Genomic DNA, 24,948 nt, shown 5'->3' on the forward strand with positions numbered 1-24,948 from the left:
CATAAGAAAATGATACAGTTAGAATTGTGCAAGTTTATACTGCTATGGACCTACAGCTAGAGCAGGATAGGAAAGCTGTGTCTTCATCCATTTTGTTTATCTCACTTGCCAACAGATAAATTCCCACAAAGGTTACAGCTGGCTATGTCAGTCATAAGCTACCATAGCTAGAAGATTTTTAAGCAGCGTGTTGTAACTGAAGGAGCAGGGTGTGTCAAAGCTATACCTCTGTACATGCTTGCTTGAAAGGAAGTCCCTTTGAAGTAAGTGTGATTTAAAGCTGTTTTGAATCTTACAGGCTCCTAACTCCCACCCCATGTAAAAACTGGCAAAATTACTCATACTTGTGGCTACTACACATGTATTCAAGTCATTTTCAAGCAGTTCTTCCTAATAATTTCAAGAATTTCTGCATTAACCATCAATCCATGTTAAATTCGATCATGTCGTATCCCAAAGGTACAGCTTCATACCTTGGTCCCACATTAATTGACTGATTGTTTCCCATTCTGAAATTCAGAAGCACTATTTTTGTGTTCTTTTCAGTTCCCTTTTACATATTCTCTTCATATTTTTTCTCTCTAAATAGCTTCGAAACTTGAAAATGTACCTAATTTTGACTGCTGTATGAGGGCAGTGCAGCATCATTGGTTGAAATAGTGTTGATCTCACTTTACGGTCGCTTAACCAAATGCTTCAAAGCATCAGGAGCATTGAAGCTGTATTTCTGAAGGACTGTGGATGCCAGCAGTGTTTTCAGTTACCTGCTTAAGACATTGGGTTGGTTCCTGCTAATCCATTCCGCTAGTGATGACGCTTTCCTGTTATTCAAGAGGTTGTGCCCAATGTAAGAATTTGCCTACTGCACCAGGAGAAGGTTCTTTGAACTGGAGAACTTTGCCACTGCTAGTGGAATGGTTCTGGAAGACCTAGACAATTATCTCTTCATTCTACAGCATCATGTAGGGCTTCATAGAGAGAAGATTATGAGATTTTTTTTTAAATGAAAATTTATATTTTCAAAAATCAAAAGGTATGTGGCAACAAGGTCTTCCTAAAACTCCCCAGGCCTGTATTTGCCATTAAAATCTCTCATTATTCATAAAAAGTGATGGTATCACATGGAAAGGGGAGCTCTGTAAAGTTCTTTGGCTTAAAATATTGTTGAAGGCTTTCATGGTCAGAGTTCATTGGTTCTTGTAGATTATCCGGGTTGTGAGACAGTGTCTTGGTATTTCTTTGCTGACGTTTCGCCCACAGCTGTGGCAGGCATCTTCAGAGGAGTAACTCTCAGAGACACTGTCCTTCAGTGTTACTCCTCTGAAGATTCCTTGGCTTAGTTGTTTAATAAGTGTTATCACAGTTAGGTTGCCAGCTGGATTGGGACGTTCCTGTAGATTTGGGAGCAGAGTTTGGGGAGGGAGTTCAGCAGGGATGTGATGCCATAGAGTCCACCCTCCTAATCTGCCCTTTTCTGCAGGGGAGCTGATCTGTACTCTGGAGGTCAGTTGTAATTCTGGGAGTACTCCGGTGCCCACCTGGAGATTGGCAACCCCTAACTAAAGCCCTGATTTAAGTGGGCAAGGGGGTGCTTTTTAATGCAGAAAGATAATGTGTAATTGCCTAAATCAGGGGTCCCCAGTGTGGTGCCTGAGGGTGCCATGGCATCTGCCAGTACCTTTCCTGGTGCACACCAAGTGTTTTTAGAATGTGGTCAAGGCCAGGTGGGGTTTTTGCTTCTGATTGGCCATTGGAGATTTGATGGGCTGAGCAAAATTTTAAAAACATTGTTTTGGCGGCAGCTGCCACCACAGCACAAGGATCTTCACTGCGTGAATGAAGGTAGGCTGTGGCAGTTACTTTGTGACTGGCTCCGCTTCCTTTGGCAGCCATTCTGTGGCTCCGCCCACCATGCTGTGTCAGAATTCCGAAGGTGCCCGCAGGCCCAAAAAAGTTGGGGACCCGTGGCCTAAATAAATGAATTGATCTATGTACTCCAGGTGGATCAGCAACTGTATGCGATCTCCGATGAAACTATTCCCAGTCCTGTTACCGAAGATCACTTCATTGGAGATTGTATCTGGGTCTTTCCACATGCAAAACCTGTACTCGGCTCTGAGCTATGGGCCTTCCCCATGAAGTAAACAACCAGAACGTGTTTAAATAGGGTTACGTGGGGGGAATTACAGGCTGCAACCACTGTCTTTTACACTGTCACAGTTCTCTTTCTCCCATCCATCCTCCTCGTAATAGACATTTAATGGAGAATTATAAATGTTTCATTTTGCACAGTTGTGATTTTGAGCGGAGCTCTCTCCTGGGAATTTCTCTGAAGAGGAGATGTATCGTAAACTGAAGACATTCTAACGAGCAGTTAAAATGCCGAGAACTGTTAATAGCTGTTTAAAGACAAGGCAATATTCTTTTTTTAAAAAAATAAGTGAACAGATCCTATTTAATGTATTCATAAAAGTAAAACAGGATTGTATCAGTTTTGTAATTTACTGGAATCATTTCTTTGGAACAATTTGCTTGTGCATTCAAACTTCCGTGAGACAGTTTAAATTGTGATTGATGTTAACCATTTCTAAGAAGCTAGTTACTTCTTACATGCAAATATGTAACAGAGCCCTGACTTTTTTAAAAACAAGAAGCCATTTTGAGGGTCAGGGCAGAGTCGTTGCCAGAAGGAAGGAATGCAAGACTCATTCTTCTCCCAACCACCATTCTCAGCCGATTATCACCACTACAAGGTTTTTCTCCCAGTAAAGGTGAAATATTGTGGGAGCCAGATGAGAAAGTCTTTGCTAGGTAGAGCACTTGAATTTTAATTTATATTTCGACGTTACTGATTTCTGTAACTTTTAGAACTGACTGGAAGGTTCAAATATTAAATTAAAGTTTGCCTTTTCTTTTTGCATCTAGGCAATGAGCATATCATTTTATTTCCTAATGATCATGTCAGCCAAATGTTATTATTCTGATGAAATTTGATCAACTATAAAAATAAATTTCTTGAGGGTCTTTCAAGGAAGCACCAGGTGCTGTAGAAAGCAGGGTTTTGTCACTGTTGGTGGCATTTTTTTTTTTTTTGCCTAGTCAGCACTGCAAGGCCTCTGCCAGCATTCGACCTCTGGAAGGGCTACCTTTCAGATGAAATGCAAAACCAAAATATTGTGGTCATTAAAACTTCCTAAGCATGTTGTACAGAAGTGTATGTATTAGTTCCAAAGTCTAAAGCAAAAAAAAAAAAAGAATTCAGTTTCTAGTAATTATATTCTGTCATTCAGTTTCGGCTGGCTGCATCATTTCCTGCCCTAAAAATAGTTGCTGGCAAAGCATAATTCTGATGTTTCCACTGGAGAGGTAGCTGCCATTTGAGATAGCAAAACAGCTCAGAAACATGGTGAAGTATTTTAGATGTATTTATTCAAATATAGTACATGGTTTCTTTGATTCTTTACTGTAAATTTAGGACAAATGCAGTTCACATGTTACATTTTTCCAGTGGATATCTAATTTGTTCTAACTGCACAAATAAAACCATAACACATAAATATGAGAGATATGTTTTGCAGTAGGGTTGCCAGCCTCCAAGTGCATCCTTGAGGTCTCCCAGAATTACAATTCATATTTACAATACAGCGTCAGCTCCCCTGGAGAAAATGGCAGCTTTGAAGGGCAGACTGCATGGCATTATACCCCACTGAGGTCCCTCCCTTCCCCCTGTCTCTACCCCAAATCTCCAGGAATTACGCAACCCTGAGTTGGCTATGCTAGGTTATAAGCATTCATCTCTTAGAAGCAGGTACTCTCATTAACTGTGGCTCCTTGTACACTCAGTGGGAAATCTTTGTTTATTTCTGCATAATGTGCAGAATTGCACTTGAAATGTCTTTAAATTCTCAGGGACTAAACTGAAGGGTAAAATCATCCAGTTATAGTGCTAGGATCTGTCTACTTATTTATTAATTATGTTACCTTTCCCTTGTGTTAGCAAAATGGAAATCAGTAGGAATAGTCAGTAAATTAAATTTGTTTCTTTTTATTTTAATCATATGCGCGCACACACATCGTTAAATAAACTACCATATATACTCGCGTATAAGCCGAGTTTTTCAGCCCCAAAAAAGGGCTGAAAAAAGCCAACTTGGCTTATACGTGGGTCAATACGGTAGGCGAGGGGAGGGGGGAGAGAGGGGGAACTTGCCGCCGCCGCCATACTGCACGCCTTCTCTGCAGCCTGGGAGAGGCCAGTGGGGCCTGCCTGAGCGCAGGAAGGCCCCGCCGCCGCCCCCGCCGCCCCCCCGCGCCTTCTCTGCAGCCTGGGAGAGGCCAGGGGGGCCTGCCTGCGCTCAGGTAGGCCCCGCCGCCCCCCCGCCGCCCCCCCGCGCCTTCTCTGCGGCCTGGGAGAGGCCAGCGGGGCCTGCCTGAGCGCAGGAAGCCCCCCCCCCCCGCGCCTTCTCTGCGGCCTGGGATTGGCCAGCGGGGCCTGCCTGCGCTCAGGCAGGGCCCCGCTGCCGCCTCCGGCCTGCGTGCCTTCCTGCCGCCGCCTCCAGCTGATCAGCGGGCCTCGTCCTCCCGGTGAGTAAGGGGTTCAGGGGCTCTTCTCCCTCCCCCCTAGGGTGGCGCTGGGGTCAGGGTGGGTGTGGAGGGCCCGGGAAGGGGTGGCACTGGGGTCGGGGTGGGTCTGGAGGGCCCGGGAGGCCGGGCGGGAGGGCGACCTGGGGCAGGGGCATTGTGTAAGCCGACCCTCGGCTTATACACGGGTGCCTAATTTTTCCCCATTTTGGGGGTAAAATTAGGCACCTCGGCTTATACGCGGGTCGGCTTATACATGAGTATATACGGTACATAGTTCTTGGTTGTACTCATATTTCTAGCAGGATCTGTTCAAGGTATTTTGTTACCTCAAGCAAGACTCAGCGCCACTTTCCACCACCAAGGAAGTTACAGTTTTATGCACCTTGCCATTAGTTCCGAAACAAAAAATGTGGGTTCATGGAAATAATCTGAAATTTTCTGGGATATAATTTTCCTTGACTTTTAATTTATTTAACATGAGCTGTATAATACTTACTAATTAATTGCAAGGGACTTCAATTCCATGGCAAAATGCATTTTAATGGGTGGTACAATTGTTCTCCTTCCTGAGTTCTGAGGCATCTCAAAGACTAACAGGTTTATTGTGGCATAAATAATTGATGAATAGTATTTAACAATAGATTTAATTGCACTAAGTAGGACTTTAACAGGTACAGTTATGGCTGTTTTGAATGGTCACTGTGGTTCTCTGAGTTTTGCATAGAAATTTCACAAGTTGAATATAATCTCATTCTCACTTACATGTTGATCATCCACCAAGTAATGACTTGCATATGCAATTGATTATTACAGATTAATCACAGAAGGCATGTCTTTCATATCACCCAAAATTAATTCAAATGCAATGTTTTAAAATGAAAACAGATCACATGTTCAGCTGAATGTCATTGATGTATAGTAACATAGTGTTAATGAGAAATCAAGTAACGTGTAGGAATGTTTAAATTTTTATATATCTAATTCTGAAGTGTTCCTTCTGCCTGCGGATACTTAAATCTGCAGATAGAGGGCACACTCATCCCAAAGAGATGTTTCTTCAAACTTGAGGTACCTCCCCAAGCTTGCAGAAAAATCTGAAATTTATTTTAAAAACCAGGGGGGTTAAATCCCCTGATTTTTAAAAAAAAGTGTCTGTGCATGTGCAGACAACGTTAAAAACTTGCTTCCTCACAAGCCCAGGAACAGCAGCAGCAGCCTTTGGGGGAGGGAGCCAGAGTGGACCCAGCTACAGAGGCTGGGAGTCTCATTGGGCCCAGGAATAGCAGCATCAGCGATAGGGGAAGAATAGTAAGAGGTGGGAAATATATTGGGGTTACATCCCTCCACACAAGAGGTTTGTCTACCCCTGCCCTGTTGTGGGGGGAGGGAAACTGCTGAGAGACTCACTGCCACTGTTGGTGTGTGTGTGGGAGGGGGGAAGCTGCTGAGAGGGTGGGTGGCCAAGAGAGTCGTCCCTGTCATTGAAAACTGTGTGTGTGTGTGTGTGTGTGTGTGTAGAGGGGAGAGGAAGCTGCTGGAAAGGCAGGAGAATCATCGTTGCCATTGTTAGTGTGGGAGAAGAAGTTGCTGGGTGGGCTTGGGGGAAAGAGAAAGAAGGGTGATTGGCTTGGGGGGAGAGAGAAAGAATGAAGGGGGGTTGGTTTGAGGGAGAAAGAAGAGGAGGGAGAAGGAAGCAAAGGTGGGGGAATGCCCCCTCCCCCCGGGTTTGTTGCGAGTGCCCACTTGTCATCCCTAAATCATAAATTTAAAGTAATCTGAGATAACTTCAATGTACCTTTACTCACCGGGGATACAATTTTAAAGACGGTTGGCATCAATGCTTTTAGCAAAGTTTTATGAAACACATGCTCTTGAATAGATTTTATTTATTGGGTCAAATAATGAAACAAAACATTCCAAAATTATATGTTCTATGGCTGCTCTAGGAATTGAGTTAGTTCAGAAAAGTACGAACAATTGTATCCAAATAACCGTAAGCAGAATGAAAATACCCACGAGGACAGTCTAAAAGACATGGTATGAGACAAAGAACATTTTTTGGATTATGGGTTGGACTTCATGTTAAATTTAGATCCATGGCTTCCAGGTCTGTTTTTTCCCCTCCAGGGGGAGAATGGCATGGGCAGGAGAGGAACATTTTTAGCCCTTTTCTCCCTGGATCAGGTTTCCATTGGAAAAAAACAACAACTCTGAGCTCCATTTTTATTCCTGCTAGGGGGGGAAGTACAGATAGTCATATGTTTTCCCCAGGTGGGTAAAAGCAGCTTGGGGTGGCTTTGTTTTTTTCAGGAGGAAAATGGAAGGGGAGCAAAGGGTTAAATGCTTAAGCTTCATTCCCCCTCATGTTATGTTCTTCCTCAAGAAAGCAGCCCTGGCTTTAGAACGTTTTTAAAAGGGTTTGTTAAAAAATGGAACTAAGGCTGCTATCCCAAGAATACCTTCTTGGGAGTAAACCTCATTGATTAAAGAGGAACTAACTCCTGAGTATACCTGTTTAGGATTTCTCCCTGAATGTAACATTTAGTTCTGCCTTTAGTTTCATTCCTATAAGGAGGTATAAACCACTCTATGAACGGAAGACACTTTGGATCCAGCCCAGAAAAATCAGCTACAATATAATAAACCAATTAATCTTTGATGTTTACTCTTGTTATATTTATTATCCTTTGTGATGGTACCTTTCTCTTCTGTGAGTCTGTCTATCTGCTGTTCCTATGAGTAGATAGTTTGGCTGAAGAGCTTTAATAGTAGTTTAATAGTAAGGAAATATAGTTTTTCAAATGAAAACAATTACTTTATTATCAGTAGTACCTAGCTTTGTCTGTGGACAAATCTGAAATCCTTCTGAGAGTTAATGTGGAAAGGAAGAAGACGTAAAAAAAACAAAGCAGAAGAGTGACATTCTCAAACACTTTTTGCTCAGTGAAGAGCTGAAAATCATGACAGCATTATGAAGTACGAAAAGCAGACTGCTGAAATCCGCAGAGATTAGCAGTCCCAGTCTGTAGAGGCACAGCCAAGAAAAGCCATCTATGGCCATGTTGCAACAGAAGCAGCTACGATTGGCTGCTGTCATTTGGTCTGTGCCAGAGTAGACAACAGGTGCAGAGTCTCTGACAGGTGTGGGTATCTAGGATAAATAAGCTTGCTGATGCCTAGAGATGTAGTCTTGTGTCAGATTGTAAACTGCTGAGCTCTCACCGAATGGGAAGCCAACTCGCATATTTTCAGATCACTTGATGTGCCCTTGTGCACTCCCCCTCCCTTCTGGTTGAATTTCTGGATGACTAAACTGCCACTACCCGGGGATGTTGATGTCTGAGGACATAAATCACCAGAAATGTCTCCTGCACAAACCTCTTGGGCTTTTTATCTTCCAGTCAAAGAGGGTTTCTGTGGTAGAAGTTCCTGGGGGGTTATGCCCAAGCCATGTGTCAGTTGTATATCGATTATAATGTGGTATTTCATTTCGGTGACCAACGTGTGACTTAAAAGCTTCAGAATGCCTTGAAGCTGGAAAAAAAATAAGAAAATAATTAACAGACAGAAAAGCGGAGGATATGTATTATGACTCAACAAATGGAGGCTGAAGGGCCAAATTCAGAATTTCTTTTAGACATACATACCTCCCTTTCCCCCATTGCCATCCTCAAAATTAGAGAGCTGTGGAGGAGTTTATGATTATATCAGTAAGACTTGCTGAGAGCCATCTTTGAAGGGATAGAACGATCCTGGTCTCTCCATGCCCTCCTTTCCCATGTACCGTATATACCCATGTATAAGCCGACCTGCGTATAAGCCGAGGTGCCTAATTTCTCCCCAAAAATGGGGGAAAATTAGGCACCCGCGTATAAGCCGAGGGTCGGCTTATAACCCCTCCCCCCCCCGCAGGCTTACCTGACCTGGCTCCTGGTGGCGGGAAGCGGCAGATCCGGCAGGTGCGGCCTTCCTGCAGCTGCAGGAGGCCCCCCCCCCCCAGGCCGCTCCTGGCGGCGGGAAGTGGCACGGGCCCGGCGGCGTGGCCTCCCTGCAGCCGCAGGGGGCCTCTGGAGGCCGCTCCCGGCCAGGAAAAGGCGGTGGGGGCAGCTGAGCGGCCTCCCTGCGGCCGCAGGGGGCCTCTGGAGGCCGCTCCCGGCCGGGAGAAGGCGGCGGAGGTAAGTTCCCCCCTCCCTCCCCTCCCCTACCGTATTGACCCGCGTATAAGCCAAGTTAGGCTTTTTCAGCCCTTTTTTTGGGCTGAAAAACTCAGCTTATACTCGAGTATATACGGTACCTTCCTTTTTTGATTCAAGTCTGCATCTAAATCTTACTTGCTTGTTTTTGTTAGTTAGTCATTTATTAATACTGCACATGGCCAGTCACATACAAAAGAATAAAATTGTTAATGGTTGGCTAAAATCCCATTGATATTAAAAGCAGAAATTCCAGATATAATAATATAAGATACATAAATACAAGTATAAAAAGTATAACATCCTAAGAGGGCGCTACTATGTACACAAGTTATAGGGGATGTTATCCCAGCAATTTGCACCTAATTTTAGTTGCAGCAGCACAGAATTTAGCAGTATCTAAGGTAATCCTTGGATTTTCATCCATGAGGAGCTCCCTTACCCTCTCGCTTGTTTTTGTTAGTTTGTTAGTTTTTTGTTTATTTACAACATTTTTATGCCACATTATCTCCTCAGGCTCAAAGTGGCTTGCTTAAAAGTAATAATAGAAATGGGCATGATCAGCTCAATTGGGCTGTGTTTGCTTGCTCGGATAACCTAATACCAAACCTTGGCCACAGATAGACCTGAGAACTTTGACTTCGTTGATTTGTCTGTGGGTTTGTTGAAGTAAAATCGAGATTGCTGCAGTGTTTGCTTTTTTAAAGACATCGTTGCATCAAAAAAATGCATCAGCATTTAAACGGTGTTTTGAAAAATTAAGAGCTACCTCTCAGAAAACGCTGTCTAGCACTTTTATTGAACTTTCTGTATTGCCAAATACAGTGGCAGTCTCTGTACTCACAGTGGGGGTGGTTTGGGAATATACTGCACAGATTTCTGCCTCCTTGAGTTACCCAAGACATAAATCTTCCTAATGGGAGCAAGGAGTGTAAGACCTGGCTGGCCTTCAATGGCAGAGAAAGACATTTCAGATCCAAAGCAAGCAGGAATGACTGGGGGAATCAAGCTTCATCACTGCTCAGAGATTCATTTCCCTTCTACAGACTGTGTTATGAGGAAGGATTTTTCAGAGCTGCGCTTGGAGCCTTCGTGGTTTTGTTATGCTGATTATCTGGACTCCAGGAGTTTGGACAGAAGCCCTTTGTTGACCCTTTAGGCTCAAAAGTGACTTTAGGGGTTGAATTTTCAGTCTAACTGAATAAAATGAGGTATTAAAATATACTATATTTAGAATGAGAAATCTGAGACCTACAGCTCTATGCTATGCATAGTTTCTTGGAAATTGTGTTTGATAAAGCTTACTTTCAGGTCCATAGAACTGAAGCCTTGATACATTCTTGCAAATTCATAGATGTCAAAGTGGTAATGAATGAGACAAAAATTATAATTCACAAAAAAGGTACTCCTTGATTTTCAGTTAGCCAGACTGGCACCAACCCTCACGATCTAGTGATGTTTGCATCCCTCTGCAGGAACCAAGTAGGGCTGTTACCTTTTAATCTGGCTCTTCTACTTGTCCCTTTAATATCTGTTTGCTCTGCAAACAAATATCAGGTGATGTTATTTAACTTTGTGCCATGAAAATCTTCAGCTGCCCATTTTTAGTCGAAATGGGCAGCTGAAGATTTTCATGGCACAAAGTTGAAGAGATAGGATTTTCCTCCCTGTCCAGTTCACATCCTTACTTGCCAGGAGCTTGCAGAGGAGAGTCAGTTTTTCAACAACAACAAAACTCAAGCAGATAGGTCCTGTGCTATATTTTTCTCCAGTCTATCTTTCCAAGCATCCTGTCGTGTTTTTTACACCAAAGTAGTACCTCGGAAATATATGCTGCCTCAGTGAGGAAAAAAACAACCTTGGATTTGTGGAGGTGTACTTTTCAAATATGGCCAAAGTCTGAGGTTACCCTGTGGCATTAGAGGATTTGCTTGTGCAGCATATTAATGTCCCTCAGGTGACCAAGGTGGTGGTGTTTTTAAAGCTAGATTTGAACTCAGGTCTCTGTGATTCTAGCCACTGGTATGCTCTGTGTCACAAACTGTGATATTGTTGCACTAGTGGATGACATGCATTTCACAACATCTAAAGTCACTGCTCCAGCACTGTACGACAATGCCTCTTCCTCCTTCTCCTTCACAATAGAGCCCTCCCGGTGTACTTCTGTGATGTGTGTGTCTGTTAAGTGCCGTCAAGTCGCTTCTGACTCATGGCGACCCTATGAATGAAAGTCCTCCAAAATGTCCTATCTTTGACAGCCTTGCTCAGATCTTGCAAATTGAAGGCTGTGGTTTCCTTTATTGAGTCAATCCATCTCTTGTTGGGCCTTCCTCTTTTCCTGCTGCCCTCAACTTTTCCTATCATGACTGTCTTTTCCAGTGACTCTTGTCGTCTCATGACGTGACCAAAATACAATATCCTCAGTTTAGTCATTTTAGCTTCTAGGGTCAGTTCAGGCTTGATTTGATCTATAACCCACTGATTTGTTTTTATGCAGTCTACGGAATCCGTAACACTCTTTCCCAACACCACATTTCAAAGGAATCTATTTTCTTCCTATCAGCTTTCTTCACTGTCCAGCTCTCACACCCATACATAGTAATAGGGAATACGTTGGCATGAATTAATCTAGTCTTGGTGGCCAGTGACACATCCTTACACTTCTGTGATAGAAATCTAAATAAAGGAAGGGGATCTATAATGTGTTCATGTGTTGGTTCTGATTCAGGTATCCTTGATGCTTCTGCTTGTGTGACTCACAAATAAACATATCTGTACAATGTTTTCAGTTTTCCTTGCTGAGTGTAAAGAGGAGAAATCTGAATTGGGATGTTTCACCAATTCTGAAGCTGAAATTGCATTCAGTGTATTGTTTATTGATCTTAATTCTCATAAGCAAAAAAAAGCAAATGTTGTCTTTGGTTTTTTGTTTTAAACTTCTGTTAACACTTTTGGTATGAGATTGAGAATGCGCTGGAAATGTATAACTTGGGTATCCTGATTTAGAACAAAACTAGATGCAATCTTTATTTTATTTTTTTCATTCAAAGTTGTTGTAGGGGGCAAGTGTTGTTGAAGTCACAGTATTGTTTAACCTTTTCATCTGCTCCATTTCCCCATCAAAATCAAGCATGTGTAGGTACTGCCTTACAGAGGAAACATGTACCTGAATGAGGCAAATATTAGCTTTGGGTGCAGGAAAAGAGAGTTCTATCAGGGAAAATGGCACAGAAGGAAAGCCTTACATTTTTCTCTCCAGAGCCACAACCCAATCCTGATCATGGATCTTTGCTCCTTAACATCCTCATTTGAGTCTTGTTAGGGTGAATCCCTCCATCTTTGGTTTTTGTGCTACTGTTGCACAAGAACCAAAACTTCCAAATTTTCTTGTATGAACCAAAAAATATCCAGAAAGGGAATAATAATCGTAGCATAATTAAAGTACAATACCCCACAAAGTGTGGGTCTAGCTCTTTTGCGGAAAGATCTCCATTCTGCCACACAAAGAATTGCTGGCAGCCCCTCCTTGATCGAACACAATACCCTTCTCTAGATGTTTTCAAGGATGTGACCGCTGAAATGTGTAACCCACTGATGTTTCTGTTGCAGGGGAAAGCATAGTTGGTAGCAGAGACATTTATTTTTATTAGATTGTATACTCTCTCCTTTTATTGACTGACTCCAGCTTCGGGAGAGGTCACGGTGGCTCTCTCTTTGCCGCTGGTAACAGGAGCTGCAGTTTGTTGACCTAATGCATCTCTCTTCTCTTTCTCTCCCTAATGTAAAATGTAACCGCCTTTAACCACCAGGCAGCCTGCACGATAGCAGCGGCCCTGGCTCTCTCTTGCAGCCTCTGTCAAGGCTTGAACTTTCCAAATTATGTATTTCAGACGTTGAGAAAGAAAGGACTTAATGGCTGTGACAGTCCAGACCCCGATGCAGATGATTCAGTAGGTCACAGCCCTGAGTCTGAGGACAAGTACAGGAAAATTAATGAAGATATTGATCTAATGATCAGCAGGCAAAGATTATGTGTAAGTACTCCAAGCTCCCTTTCATTTGTTTTACTTTCTGATATTTCTCTGAACCTGGCAGGCTTTGAACAAGAAAGAAAACAAAGGCTGTGAAAGCCCTGATCCTGACTCCTCTTATGCCCTCACCCCACGCACTGAAGAAAAATACAAAAAAATTAATGAAGAATTTGATAATATGATCAAGAGCCATAAAATACCTGTAAGTACCAAAGGTTAGATGGCTATCTGCTGATAACCGCTGCAGTAACACACTCTAACCCTTTCAGTCTTGGTTTCTTACACACACACACACACACACACACACACACAAATGTATTCCGCGAGGGACACATTTTGACATCTCCCCCTCTAAAACCAAATTGCATTTATAGGAAATACCACACCAATGTATATTTCCCTCCATGAGGTGTGTGAAATTTAGTGAGATGAACCTACATGTAAACGAAGCGAAAGGCAAAAAACCTAAAGAAGGAAGTTAAACTGTGCGTTCTGTACAGTGGATGTTCAGAATTCTGGTTTACCACACCATTTTACCCCTAAATGTATTTAGAGAACAACTGTGGAAATCTTGCCGTGGACAGCTTAATGTGCTCACAGACTGCTTTCTGTGGGTATATAGGAAGAGAGAGAAAAAACTATACTAAGTTGTAATTCACATCACGCATTAGGTACTTATTTATCAAGATGATTTCTGTCCTGCCCTTCTGTCATGCAAACGGGCACAAAAGGCAGCTCATTACATGAAATTAGAAACATTGAAAAGTTTGTTTTTTTAAAAAAATTAAATATTTGCAATAATGTGAGTCCTGCTAGCACATGATGTTATTCTCTGAAGTCAGTTACCACACTGAAGGGTTATGTAGCTAATTGCTGGTTGCAGGAAAAACAGACTGCATGAGAGCCTAATGGTAGCGTTCAGTCACGTTTGCGTGTTGGAGGTGATTTTACAGCTTTATCAGAAGACTTGCTTTGATTCCATCAGCATTTTTCTTAATGCTTTAACGAGCGCTAAATTTTGTTTTAACCATGACCGAATTTCTAACAGTCATATGCCTTGCCAGATACTTAAGAGAAATAACTCTGCATGTGGCTATTTTGTTTGCACATATGTAAAGGGGGGGGGAATTCCATGTGAATCCTAAATGAGTGCTATTAGTACTGTTTATGAGTACTATATCCAGAGAGATAACCGTGTTATTATGTTATAGCAAAAAAGACCACCACCATCTCCAAAAAAAGAAAGAATCCTTTGGCACCTGAAAGACTAACAATAATAAGCCTCTTCACATTATGTGGAGAACTATTTGGGGAGCCCCACATGTTTTCTGGAATACACATAGGTTTTCCCAACAGGCCCAGTAGCTCTCTTCTGGGACTGTTAAAAGCTGGGGAAAGTTGCTTCTCACACCCACTGTGATCCTTATCAGACACCATATATGTCAGAACTCACAACTCATATGTACTGTGTTAAATCTGTTACATGGTGGTGACCCAGACCAAACCTATGTTTTCCTTAATGTGTGAAGAGCTGTACAAGCATATTTTGGAGATCTTGTGGGTTCAGTTCCAGACCACTGCAATAAAGCAAATATCGCAATAATGCGATTCACATGTTTTTTTTTTGTTTCCCAGTGTATAGAAAAGTTATGTTTACACTATCTTGTAGTCTATTAAATGTGCAATACCATTATGTCTAAAAAAGTACTGTAATAATAATGAAAAAGTTTGAAATATTGCAAAAATTACCAAAATGTGACACAGAGACATGAAGTGAGCACATGCTGTTGCATTGATAGACTTGCTCGAAAATGCAATGTCTGTAGAGCGCAATAAGGCAAGGTATGCCTGTATAAGATTTTATTCTATGAAAGTTTATGCACATGCTAAATGTATTAGTCTTCTAGGTACCACAACACTGTTATAATCAGTAGCATTATGTGTGATGGTTAAATTTGTAACTTGACTTCCCCACCTCCAAACCCAATGCTTCAACCTCTCTATTCCACTCCTCCACCCCTTTTCTTTCTTTCTTGAAATAATTAATTAAGGTGCCTTAATTGAATACATTCTGGTAAGGTAGAAAAGCATTTCAGAAGAATCTTAGGATGAGTTCAGACATGAGAATCAGGTATAACTGGTTACAGGTATGATTGTCATATGATTAAGTTATGGGGCTCGTTGTTTGGTTTGTGCTGAGCAGCTCTGTCCAAATGAGGCACGTGCTTGGAGTAAGAGGTCTGGGTGGGCTATCGCTTGCCATGTGGTGACTATCACTTAAACTGAATGTGTGGATATAACTATTTTATCATGGATCACAGCTGATGGAATAGTTAACCTCCAGCATCTCTGAAAACATCTGAAGATGCGAAGAGGCACACTAAGAGCCACAATTGGCATGCTTCACTGTGGCTCTTTGGATACAGCGCAAAATATATAAGGACATAAATCTACCATCAGCTCCTGACACAGCCATCAAGCTTGTTGCATGTAGGCCAGACAGGTTTGACCTGCCTTGCCAGGCCTTGACTTTTCCCCTGCTACCCTGCTTGTACAAAGGCAGGTCAGAGGGGTGTTTCTGCCCTATTCCTTCCACCATTGTGCAAATCTGCAGCATGGGTTTGTTGTCATTGTGCTGCTTCAGCCTTGGTGGGAAGATGCACTGGCTGATTTCTCCCAAGAGGCGGTCTTAAAGCAACAATTAAAGGCTAATCTAGGTCAAGGATTCTGTGTCATAAAAGCTTAGTTACTAGAGCAATAAACCTGAGGCATGCAGACTTCATGCATAGAAATGTGGGACAGGTTCAGAAACAGTTTAGGCTAAGAAACACCATTGTACTGTAAGCAGTGTACTGTAAGCCTCATGTCACAATAGAAGTATCTGTCCTTCTAGATATGTTGCTGGAAATATTTTGCCCAGTTTAAATAAACTCTCCTTTGGAAGCAAGACTTTGCTTTGATTGTGGCTGCATTCAGACAGTGGCTGCAATCAAGCTTTGCTATCTATCTGTCTAGTAAATTTTAGTTCCACCTTTCCTTAAAAGAACTTGAAGTTGCATACATGATTCTTCTCTCCTCATTTTATCCTGACAGTAACCCTGTGAGGTAGGCAGTGCCAGATTTAAATGAAGAGAGGCCCTAGGCTATTCCACTTGTGAGGACGCTCCCAATCCCCCACCCTCATGGCTAGAGGAAGAGTGTTTTAAACAAAATTCAGTGAAGCCAAGGATGATGACGGGTGTTTAAAACCCCGCAATTCACAATTCCTCCTCTAAAGAACATAATATGTTATTGTTAAATACTGTAGTGATTGTGGGGGTGGGGAGCATAAATGTTAAAATTAACACCGTGAAAAACTTTTGCAATAACCAAACTTCGTAAAAATTTTGTGGAATAAGCAGGATTTTTAGGGAAATGAAATTATTCTGAAATGGAATGCAAGGAACATTATTGAAGGGTTCTTTAGAGACTACAGTGCATTATGAGAGCATGTATAAGAAAGGCCTATGACAGTGTCAAAAATATTATACACCTTGGCCGGAGGCCCTCTAGATTTTGAGGCCCTGGGCTGCCTGCCAAGCCTACAGGTAAATCTATCACTGGAGGTAACTTAGGAAAGAGAGTAACTGTATCAAGGTCACTATGTGAGCTTTATGGCTCAGTAGGGTTTCCAGGTCTCTATGGCACTCTTCACTGCCTGCCACCACTCTGTTATCCGGTGGGAGAAAAATAAATCACTGTTGCACTGTTGTGCCAATGCCCCCCCCCCATTTATCCAGGCCTGCTAGACTCATGCCAGTTGCCAGCGCACTGGCTGGCAGCTGTATAGCTGAGTATGGATTTGATCCCAGGTATCCCAGATCCTAGTTTGACACTCTAACCACTACACCTCACTGAATCTACAATAAGTTGTTTAATCAAAGAATGAGCCTCGATTGAATGCTAACTCTTCTATGGTAATGCAGGGCAGAATTCTGAATATACCATACTCAGACAGGATCTGCCCTTGCTCTTCTGGCTCTATTGACACATTAGCCCATACCCTTTTGGAATGCCGCTTTTACGAGGAACTTCGATCGCACTATATTTCCCCCCTTTTAATATACAAATCCAATGCCCCTGTGACTGACATAATGCCTTTTTTACTAAGCGATAGGGACCCCAAGGCTACATTGTCAGTGGCAAGATTTGTTTCAGTCCTTATATCCCTCCAACACTAGATATATGCTGCTCAAGATCAATTGATCAAGGAGCTTGTAAGGGATAAAAAGGAAAAGGAAAGAATGAGCCTCAGAGGTCCTCACTCTCACACAAATCCTCTCCTCTCCCCTCGCACACCTTGCTGAGACTGAAGACTTCCTGGTTTAGAACTGACATCGGTATCAGGCATTTTGACGGACTGGGTTGGATTATGTGGATCCGTTCTGTTGGGGATGGCACTTTCTGGTGTCAGGGGCCTTTCTCTGATGCATGGTTGATGAGATGCCTGTATCAGGGAAAGCATCTAGACATTAGGAAGAATGTTCTAACTGTTAGAGATGTTCCTTGGTGGTAAGCTCTCCTTCCCTGGAGGGTTTTAAGAAGAGGTTAGATGGCCATCTGTCAGCAATGCTGATTCTATAACCTTAAGCAGATGATGAGAGGGAGGGCATCTTGGCCATCTTCTGGGCATGTAGTGGGGGTCACTGGGGGTGTGGGGGGAAGTAGTTGTGAATTTCCTGCATTGTGCAGGGGGCTGGACTAGATGACCCTGGTGGTTCCTTCCAACTCTATGATTCTATGATCTGTGAGCCTGGGGGAAATACCACCAGTAGTGGAATGGATCTACAGGATCCAACCCAGTGTGGTTTATTTCTTGTCAACAAACCATGATTAAATTGTGGTTTAAAAGTAAACAAACTGTGAAATTTGCTACAGCATCCCATTCAGATATGGCAATAAATGGCGGTTCCCAAACAAACCAGGAAATTCTTATCTTCAGACTTGGAGTGGTACAAATGGGAGGGTTAGAAGGGATGGAAGAAGTGCATACGATTTGTTCTCATCATAAACAACCAGCTTTGTTTGTTCCTGATGTTTGAATACATCCTGCATGGATATAAGAGCTCAGGCATGTGTTGATTGCCCATTCAGAAATGAATAGGCAACTTTTTTGCACAAACTGGCTGAGTACTTGAAGGCAAGAATATCTGCGTCTGCAAAAGCAAACAAACAAACCTATGTATACAATATGTGCACGGCCACTCATGACACCCAGTCAGTTTCATGTGCAGGTGCTGACATCCAGATGGGAGACATTTGCTCTTAAGAATTTCTTCCACAACTTAAACATTTTTGGACTTCTTGTAACTCATTCCTAAGGGAGAGGATCTTTCATGTATATTTAAAAAAAACATTTGACTGAATTGATCTGGCCTTTGCATGAAAAGTCATGCTTTCACAAACTTTTGGAAAACTAGCGTTGCACCCAAGAGACCAGAAAAGCTCCAAGTTGGGCAAAGGTTCCTTTCGAGTTCTTCTTTTTCTGAAATGTTTAACATATGTATGCAATTTTTAATTGAATGCATGCACCCTTTGCACTCATGCTCTTCTCCCTTGCCTAATGCCATATGTCGGAGAGGGAGCTTTGATGTTGCCCCTGTGATTTTAGCAGGCTAAGCTTCAACATGGAGATGTTACTCAAAAACGCAGCAGCCGTAGCCCTGACTGCCTTGGATGCCTTGTGAAACTGCCAGCTCTCTTTCACCTTCTAGAAACCTGGCCACTGCCAGCTTTTCCTCTTTCAGTTGCTACACTAAAAGGTTTTGTCATGGGGAAGTAAAAAGATGCTTAACCCTAACCCTTGGTTTAAATGGGATTTCCCGGTATGTTCCAGAATAAAAAATTCCCATGCCTTTAATTACAGGATAGAACTCCCACAGGTGTAAAAGGTAAAGGTCCCCTTGCAAGCACCAGATCATTCCTGACTCATGGGGTGACGTCACATCCCGATGTTTACTAGGCAGGCTTTGTTTACGGGGTGGTTTGCCAGTGCCTTCCCCAGTCGTCTTCCCTTTACCCCCAGCAAGCCGGGTACTCATTTTACCGACCTCGGAAGGATGGAAGGCTGAGTCAACCTTGAGCCGGCTACCTGAAACCAACTTCCGTTGGGATCATGAGCAGAGCTTGGACTGTAGTACTCCAGCTTACCACTCTGTAGCGTCTTAATATTTTTCATTGAATTTTAAACACAAGCACAAAGGCCCTGTAATGAATGTACAGTTTGTACAGTTGACATTCCCTGCACCTAGTGAGTTTAAACAACAACAACATTAAAGCACTATTATTTTGAAAAATATTGTATTAACAAATAAAGAAGATAACAGTTTAGAGAGTGATATCTTAGGAGGAGGAACCTTGTAGAAGTTTTAAAATATATATATGTGGAAGAAGCCTAAATTGTACTTATTGGAACCATTAGTTGTAGAATTGTACTTACTGGAACTATTAATTTAGTTGTAGAAAGGGAGCAGTCATAAGCAGGTCTACTCAGAAGAAAGTCCGATTTTATTCAATGGGGCTTTGTCCCAGGAAAGTATTCTTGTGATTGCAGACTAAGGAATTTGTAGCAACATTGCTAAGTTGTACTGTTGGAGATGGCAAAAGTCCTGACTTTTTATACAGTGGAGGCCAAAATGGTCTTTTATGAAATGTATACCAACAGAAGGTGGCTTGTAGAGCTAAGTTGCTAGGATCTAAGCAGAGTACAGCCCTTTTCTAGCAGAATAGAGCAAGAAAGCAGACATAGAAGGTCTGGCTTGTATTCCCTTGGTAATTTTTGAGTTCATCAACCAAGCCTAATTGTCTCCCTATGAAAAAACACAGAGGCCTCTGAAGACTGAAACTGCATTACTTTCTTTGTTTCATTCTTCCAAGAAAGCACACTGAAATTAAAACAAAATAAAACCTACTACAAGAACCCATTCCTGTTTGAGAGTGAATCCTGGCTGTGTGCTTTTGTATTTGAAATTGTACTCAGTGGCATATTTTAGCAGATGGATTGTGGGAAAGCATCTAGCACCATCTCCTGAGCAGAGGTACTAAAAAGTCACGATTCGCTTATCAAAAATATTTTCACAGAGGTGGTTTCCCATCTCCCCATCTTCCATTCCACAGGGTCAATAAAACATTGCTTCTGCGTTAGACGTTGAGCAGCCTCTTTGCAGTTCTGAGAGAAGCTTCCCCTGTGTCGACTGAATTGGCTCAATTTGCCCAGATCTCAGGGACGGTGCACATGATTGCCTTGTACTCTGCAGCTGCTTTTTTCCTCCCCTGTGAGTACGACAACTGCTTGTGGCAAGCAGCTGATCTGTCTAATGTTCTCTGAACAGAACTGTGCATTTCTGTGCTTCTGTCGGAGAAGAAAGTGGCCACCATGAGCAGGGTGGTTGCATATTCCAGCTTTGAGAGAGCCTGGAGAGTGTGTAAATCATGCACAGGGTGTGTTAATAAGAGCAGGAAAGGTATTGTTTGCAGCATGTTTGTATGCAAATGTGGGAATGTGTTTCTAGAAATGTGTACATTTAGTTAGGATGGACAAGGTAAAATAAAATGAGGCAGGGAATTGGATTTTGTGTGTAGTACTGAAATGTAAGGAGGTAAGCTAGCTTTCAAGGGTGGCGCTGTGGGCGTGAGGAGCCTATACTGGAAGAATGATCTCATCTGAGGACTTCGGAAGAGGTCAGGCCACATCCCATGGTTATTCTCGGCATGGTCACCACCCGTGCTTGCTGATCCCAAAAGCTGAAGCAATTGCGCGACTGCCGAATGCATGAGCACAGCGAGATTCAGATTGGCGTTTTGCAGGCCACTGCAAGAGAAGAGCTCAGACAGGCCCGCTTAGAGTGAAGACAAACTGTGCTGTGTTTTGTGCATGCCATCAGCGGTCATGCGATTGCTGCAGCTCGTAGTTGTGGTGGGTGTGCCTGCTAAACATGGTTGGGTGTTTCAGCCTGAAGACTGCATGATTCACACAAAAGCACTCTACTGTCTTATCTTCACTCGGGGGGGGGGGGTCAGTTCCAGCATTATTTTAGAAGTACCCGATGGATACTTTTATCATGTTACTTGTCCTTCAGGGTGTTTTTTTTCCCCTGGGTTGGCAATCTCCCCAGAAAAAACTCACAGTGGTACAGCAACGAGGGATGAATAATATATTTGCTTGTGACGGAACTCAAACTGAGGGAAAACTTTTAGGACTGTACCTTAAAAGTATCTGTATTTTTTTAAAGTGTGCTGATAGAGCATATTGTATTTTCACACACCATAAGACACAAACATGTCCACTGAAGTCTTTTGAAATGGTGTGGAACCAAAGCCATAAGATAGTATTGCCCCTGTGGACTGCTCACCACAAAGTTTAAACAATGGTGATTTGAATATTTTCTCTGCCCCTGTTATACTATACAATATCATAGATTTGGAATATCACATCATGGAAAGGAGATATCTCACTTTGAAGAAATTAATGTGCCCCCAGAGCACTATGTGTTTTGGTTTGCATGTCCAGAGACCTCTGAGGTCCAATTATCTCTTCATATTGTACACGCTGGAATGGCTGCCCAAATACAAAATATATTCAGCTGTCATGAAGATTATCAGAAGCAGAGACTAGGAGAGGATTGTTTCCTTACCAGTATTTTGTGATTTTCACACAAGAAGAATTGTGTCCATATCTGAGTATAAAATTAAAACTTAGAACTTAAATATCTGCAACAGGACTTGATCCCAAGAAAGTCCCAGGTTCAATCCTCGGCATCTCCAGTTAAAGGGACTAGGCAAGTAGGTGAAGTAAAAGACCTCTACCTGAGACCCTGGAGAGCCGCTGCCAGTCTGAGTAGACAATACTGGCTTTGATGGACCAAGGGTCTGACTCAGTATAAGGCAGCTTCATGTGTTCATGTGACTCAGTAAGGCAGCTTCATACGTTCACATGGTGTTGGGCGTCTGCCTGATCACAGGACCACCGGGTCATCCCAAGCTACCTCATTCTTAAAGGTATGTACACTCCTGCCCCTTGAGTCTTGTTTCTGTTTTCTCACAGTGGTGAGAACATTCATGACCTAAACTCATCACACCATTTGGCCTGACAGCTATGAAAAAATGGGAGGGGGAATTATGAAGCAAAGGTCTTGGCAATCATTTAAAAAGAAAAGATGGTACAAGAACGAGTCCTGCTCCTGGATTCCTAAGGAACAAAGAAAAGGCCAGGAATATATTCCTATATCAGAATTATATGTTGATAGTCTAAAAGAGATTCATGTGCATGTGAGACAAAACATCTGATAGCAATTGGACGTTTATTTGTGCAGGCTTATAGGATAAGCAGCTGTGAAGGTCACTGTACTATAAAGTACTTCTGAAGCCAAGACAGGTTGAAAAGAGAGAGTAAGACACACATAATTATGAGCAGTGGATTATAAAGTATTTTCTGGTATGTGATTCACAAATTTCCACTCTTTGAAGGGATCAGGAATATCACGCAAATCACTGAATTCACAGTTGATTTGGTATTTAATTTCTGAGACTGGTATACATTGAATATGGCAGTGTTTGCCAGCAGTCTTGGTAGAGAAGGGCAAGACTGCATGATATAGTGAACACATTTTCCTGGGAATAAAGAGTAAAATCTCAAAGAGATGTTCTTCATTACAGACATTTGTTTTGTTGAAGGATCGCTGATGTTGCATGTGTGCTTTTATTGTTTATTTAGCTTGCACAGATTTATTTTTAAAATGACCATTAGCTTTATTCTGTGCACTCAATGGCATTTTTCCCTGATGCAAATAGCATAAAATACAGTTAAGAAAGGGCTGGTTTCTTCCACTCTTGAAGCTCTACAAGAAAGGCAGACTGTACTAAAGTAAAGTAGTAAATAGGACAATGATGCTGTTTTTGTGATGGTTTGTATACAATATTTATTTTGTTTACATTATTTAGTTTCCTTAAAAATGAGGAGAGGACATTGAAAGACTTTAAGAGGGGAGTAGACATGTTATGGAGAAGAGAGATATTCATGACTACTAGTCAAAATGGATACTAGTCATGATGCATACCTATTTCCTACAATATCATAGGAGCATGCCTAGTATATTAGATGCTGTGGAACACAGGCAGGATAATGCTGCTGCTGTCTTCTTGTTTGTGGGCTTCCTAGAGGCACCTGGTTGGCCATGTGTGAACAGACTGCTGGACTTGATGGGTCTTGGTCTGATCCAACATGGTTTTTCGTATGTTCTTATTATTCAAAATCATTTTTGATATATGTAAAAATTAAGGGAACTGGATGGCCCAAGCTGACTAATACTATAACATGACATCATTCCAAAGCTTTGTTGGGCCACTCTAAGACCAAGAATATTGCACAAATATGCGTGAGTTTATCAGAAAGGTATCCAAAGAAGTGATTGGCGCTGTGACTTCGTAGTACTAGGTCAAGATATGTGGTTTTCAGATTTCACTACCACTGATAGCAGTCTCTTGAGCTGCCAGATTGCTGATGTTGTGTATGACCAAAAGTGCAGAAAGCACCATGGGAACGGGTAGGTAACCTTTCCCTGGGGCACACCTAAGTTCAGCACAGGGAACCAGATATGCAGAATGTGCTCAAAATGGTTGATATCTTTTAAGATTAGTTGTGCCTTGGAGGATTGCCCAGTCCAAGCCATCAGGGCATGATCCAGTTGGCCCTTGAAACCTTTGTTGCCAAAAGTTATGTGGGACTGTAAGGAGTATTTGCCATCAAAATACATGCAACTGACAGTTGATTTTTTCCCCCTCTTGTTCCTGCTTTAAAATATATTTGCAGTGCCTGATGTTAATTTCATGAAAACATCATAAGATCCACAAATAGTATGAAAAAATGTTAAATAGGATATCAACCAGTCTCGTTCCTATTTGATTGGGAATTTCAGCATTTAAAAAACTAAGCCTGCATCATAAGTCATGCTTTTTCCAGGGATGCGGCATATGTGCTAAAAAACAGATCCCACATGTAGGACAGGTTCAGCGTGCAAGTAGAAGCCTTTTTCTTTTTTGGCTAAAGAAACTTTGTGTCAGGGTTTATAACAAGAGCAAAGTTGGCAGGATGACTGTGATTCTCCCTATATCTAGACTTTCAGACATTGTAACAGAGCAGTAGGAATGCAGAAAGTACAAGTAAAGTTAGCTTGATTGTACTACTTGACTGAGGCTGAACTCAGACAACAGGTTTGAAGACAACAGAGCCGAAGGCGGAGGGATTGCCTCTCATGTACTGCATGCTCGTCCCACTTTCATTTCTGGTGAACAGGTCTTGCAGATTTCTGAATTGTTTGAAAAAGCTGCAATACCTTATAGAGCAGAAGTGATAGTGGGAAAGAAAAAAAATGTGTGTAGTGTGTAGATGTGGGGGGAGGTAGTTGTTAATTTCCTGCATTGTGCAGGGGGTTGGACTAGATGACCGTGGTGGTCCCTTCCAACTCTACGATTCTATGATTCTACACTACTTTAATCTGTTTTAAAAGATAGTTCTAACTGTAATAGTCCATTACATAAAAGCTTAGACAAGGGAAGAGGATATTCAGTTTCTACTTTGGAGCACCCAAAGCCACCCTTAGGCCCAGTTTGCTTGTTATCTTTGCAGAGTGGGTACTGCTACAACAGTGTTTCCATGTGGCTGACTCCCATGTCCTATTGTGATTCCATGGGTCAGTCATGTGCTGAAGTACTGCAGCATCCTCATTGCTGGTGTGCTGCTAGAAGTGAAGTTCCCCTCTGATCATGAGCCACATGCTTGATATGCTATCATAACAACATGGAAGCTGTTCATGGGGAAGCAGTTTGGGAGCAGTAGTTATGGGACAAAGGCAAAAGGTTAATCGGGCTCAAAAAATGACCCAGCCAGTTTACATGCCATTGTTGGAGGCACTGAGATGGCTTGGAGACCTAAAATGCCACAGCTGTCATTTGGAACAGTCTTCAGACAGAAGATGTTTCAAGGAACCCTGCATGTTGATTTCAATGTGTACACCAGCCCTTAATTGTTGCTTTTAACAAATATTCTATGAGAGTTGTCTTTAAAATAGAAGATGTCCACAGGCAAGCAAAGCAGTTTGGAAACT

General features: G+C 42.3%; 1 protein-coding gene across 10 annotated transcripts in view; it reads left to right on the forward strand.

Moving 5' to 3' along the window:
- The window catches only part of MEF2C (myocyte enhancer factor 2C), a 199,881-nt gene that overhangs the window by 132,331 nt on the left and 42,602 nt on the right, over positions 1 to 24,948 (forward strand). For 7 of the 10 annotated variants that reach the window (XM_056848780.1, XM_056848786.1, XM_056848784.1 and 4 more), the window contains one exon: positions 12,668 to 12,811. In XM_056848780.1, coding sequence (XP_056704758.1) covers positions 12,668 to 12,811 — 144 coding nt within the window. Of the gene's footprint in view, positions 1 to 12,667; positions 12,812 to 12,872; positions 13,011 to 24,948 lie in introns of all 10 variants that reach the window. The other 3 variants (XM_056848788.1, XM_056848785.1, XM_056848789.1) reach the window with 2 other exon arrangements.

The sequence above is a fragment of the Euleptes europaea genome, chromosome 4 (genome assembly GCF_029931775.1).
Source record: "Euleptes europaea isolate rEulEur1 chromosome 4, rEulEur1.hap1, whole genome shotgun sequence".
Lineage (NCBI taxonomy): Eukaryota > Metazoa > Chordata > Lepidosauria > Squamata > Sphaerodactylidae > Euleptes > Euleptes europaea.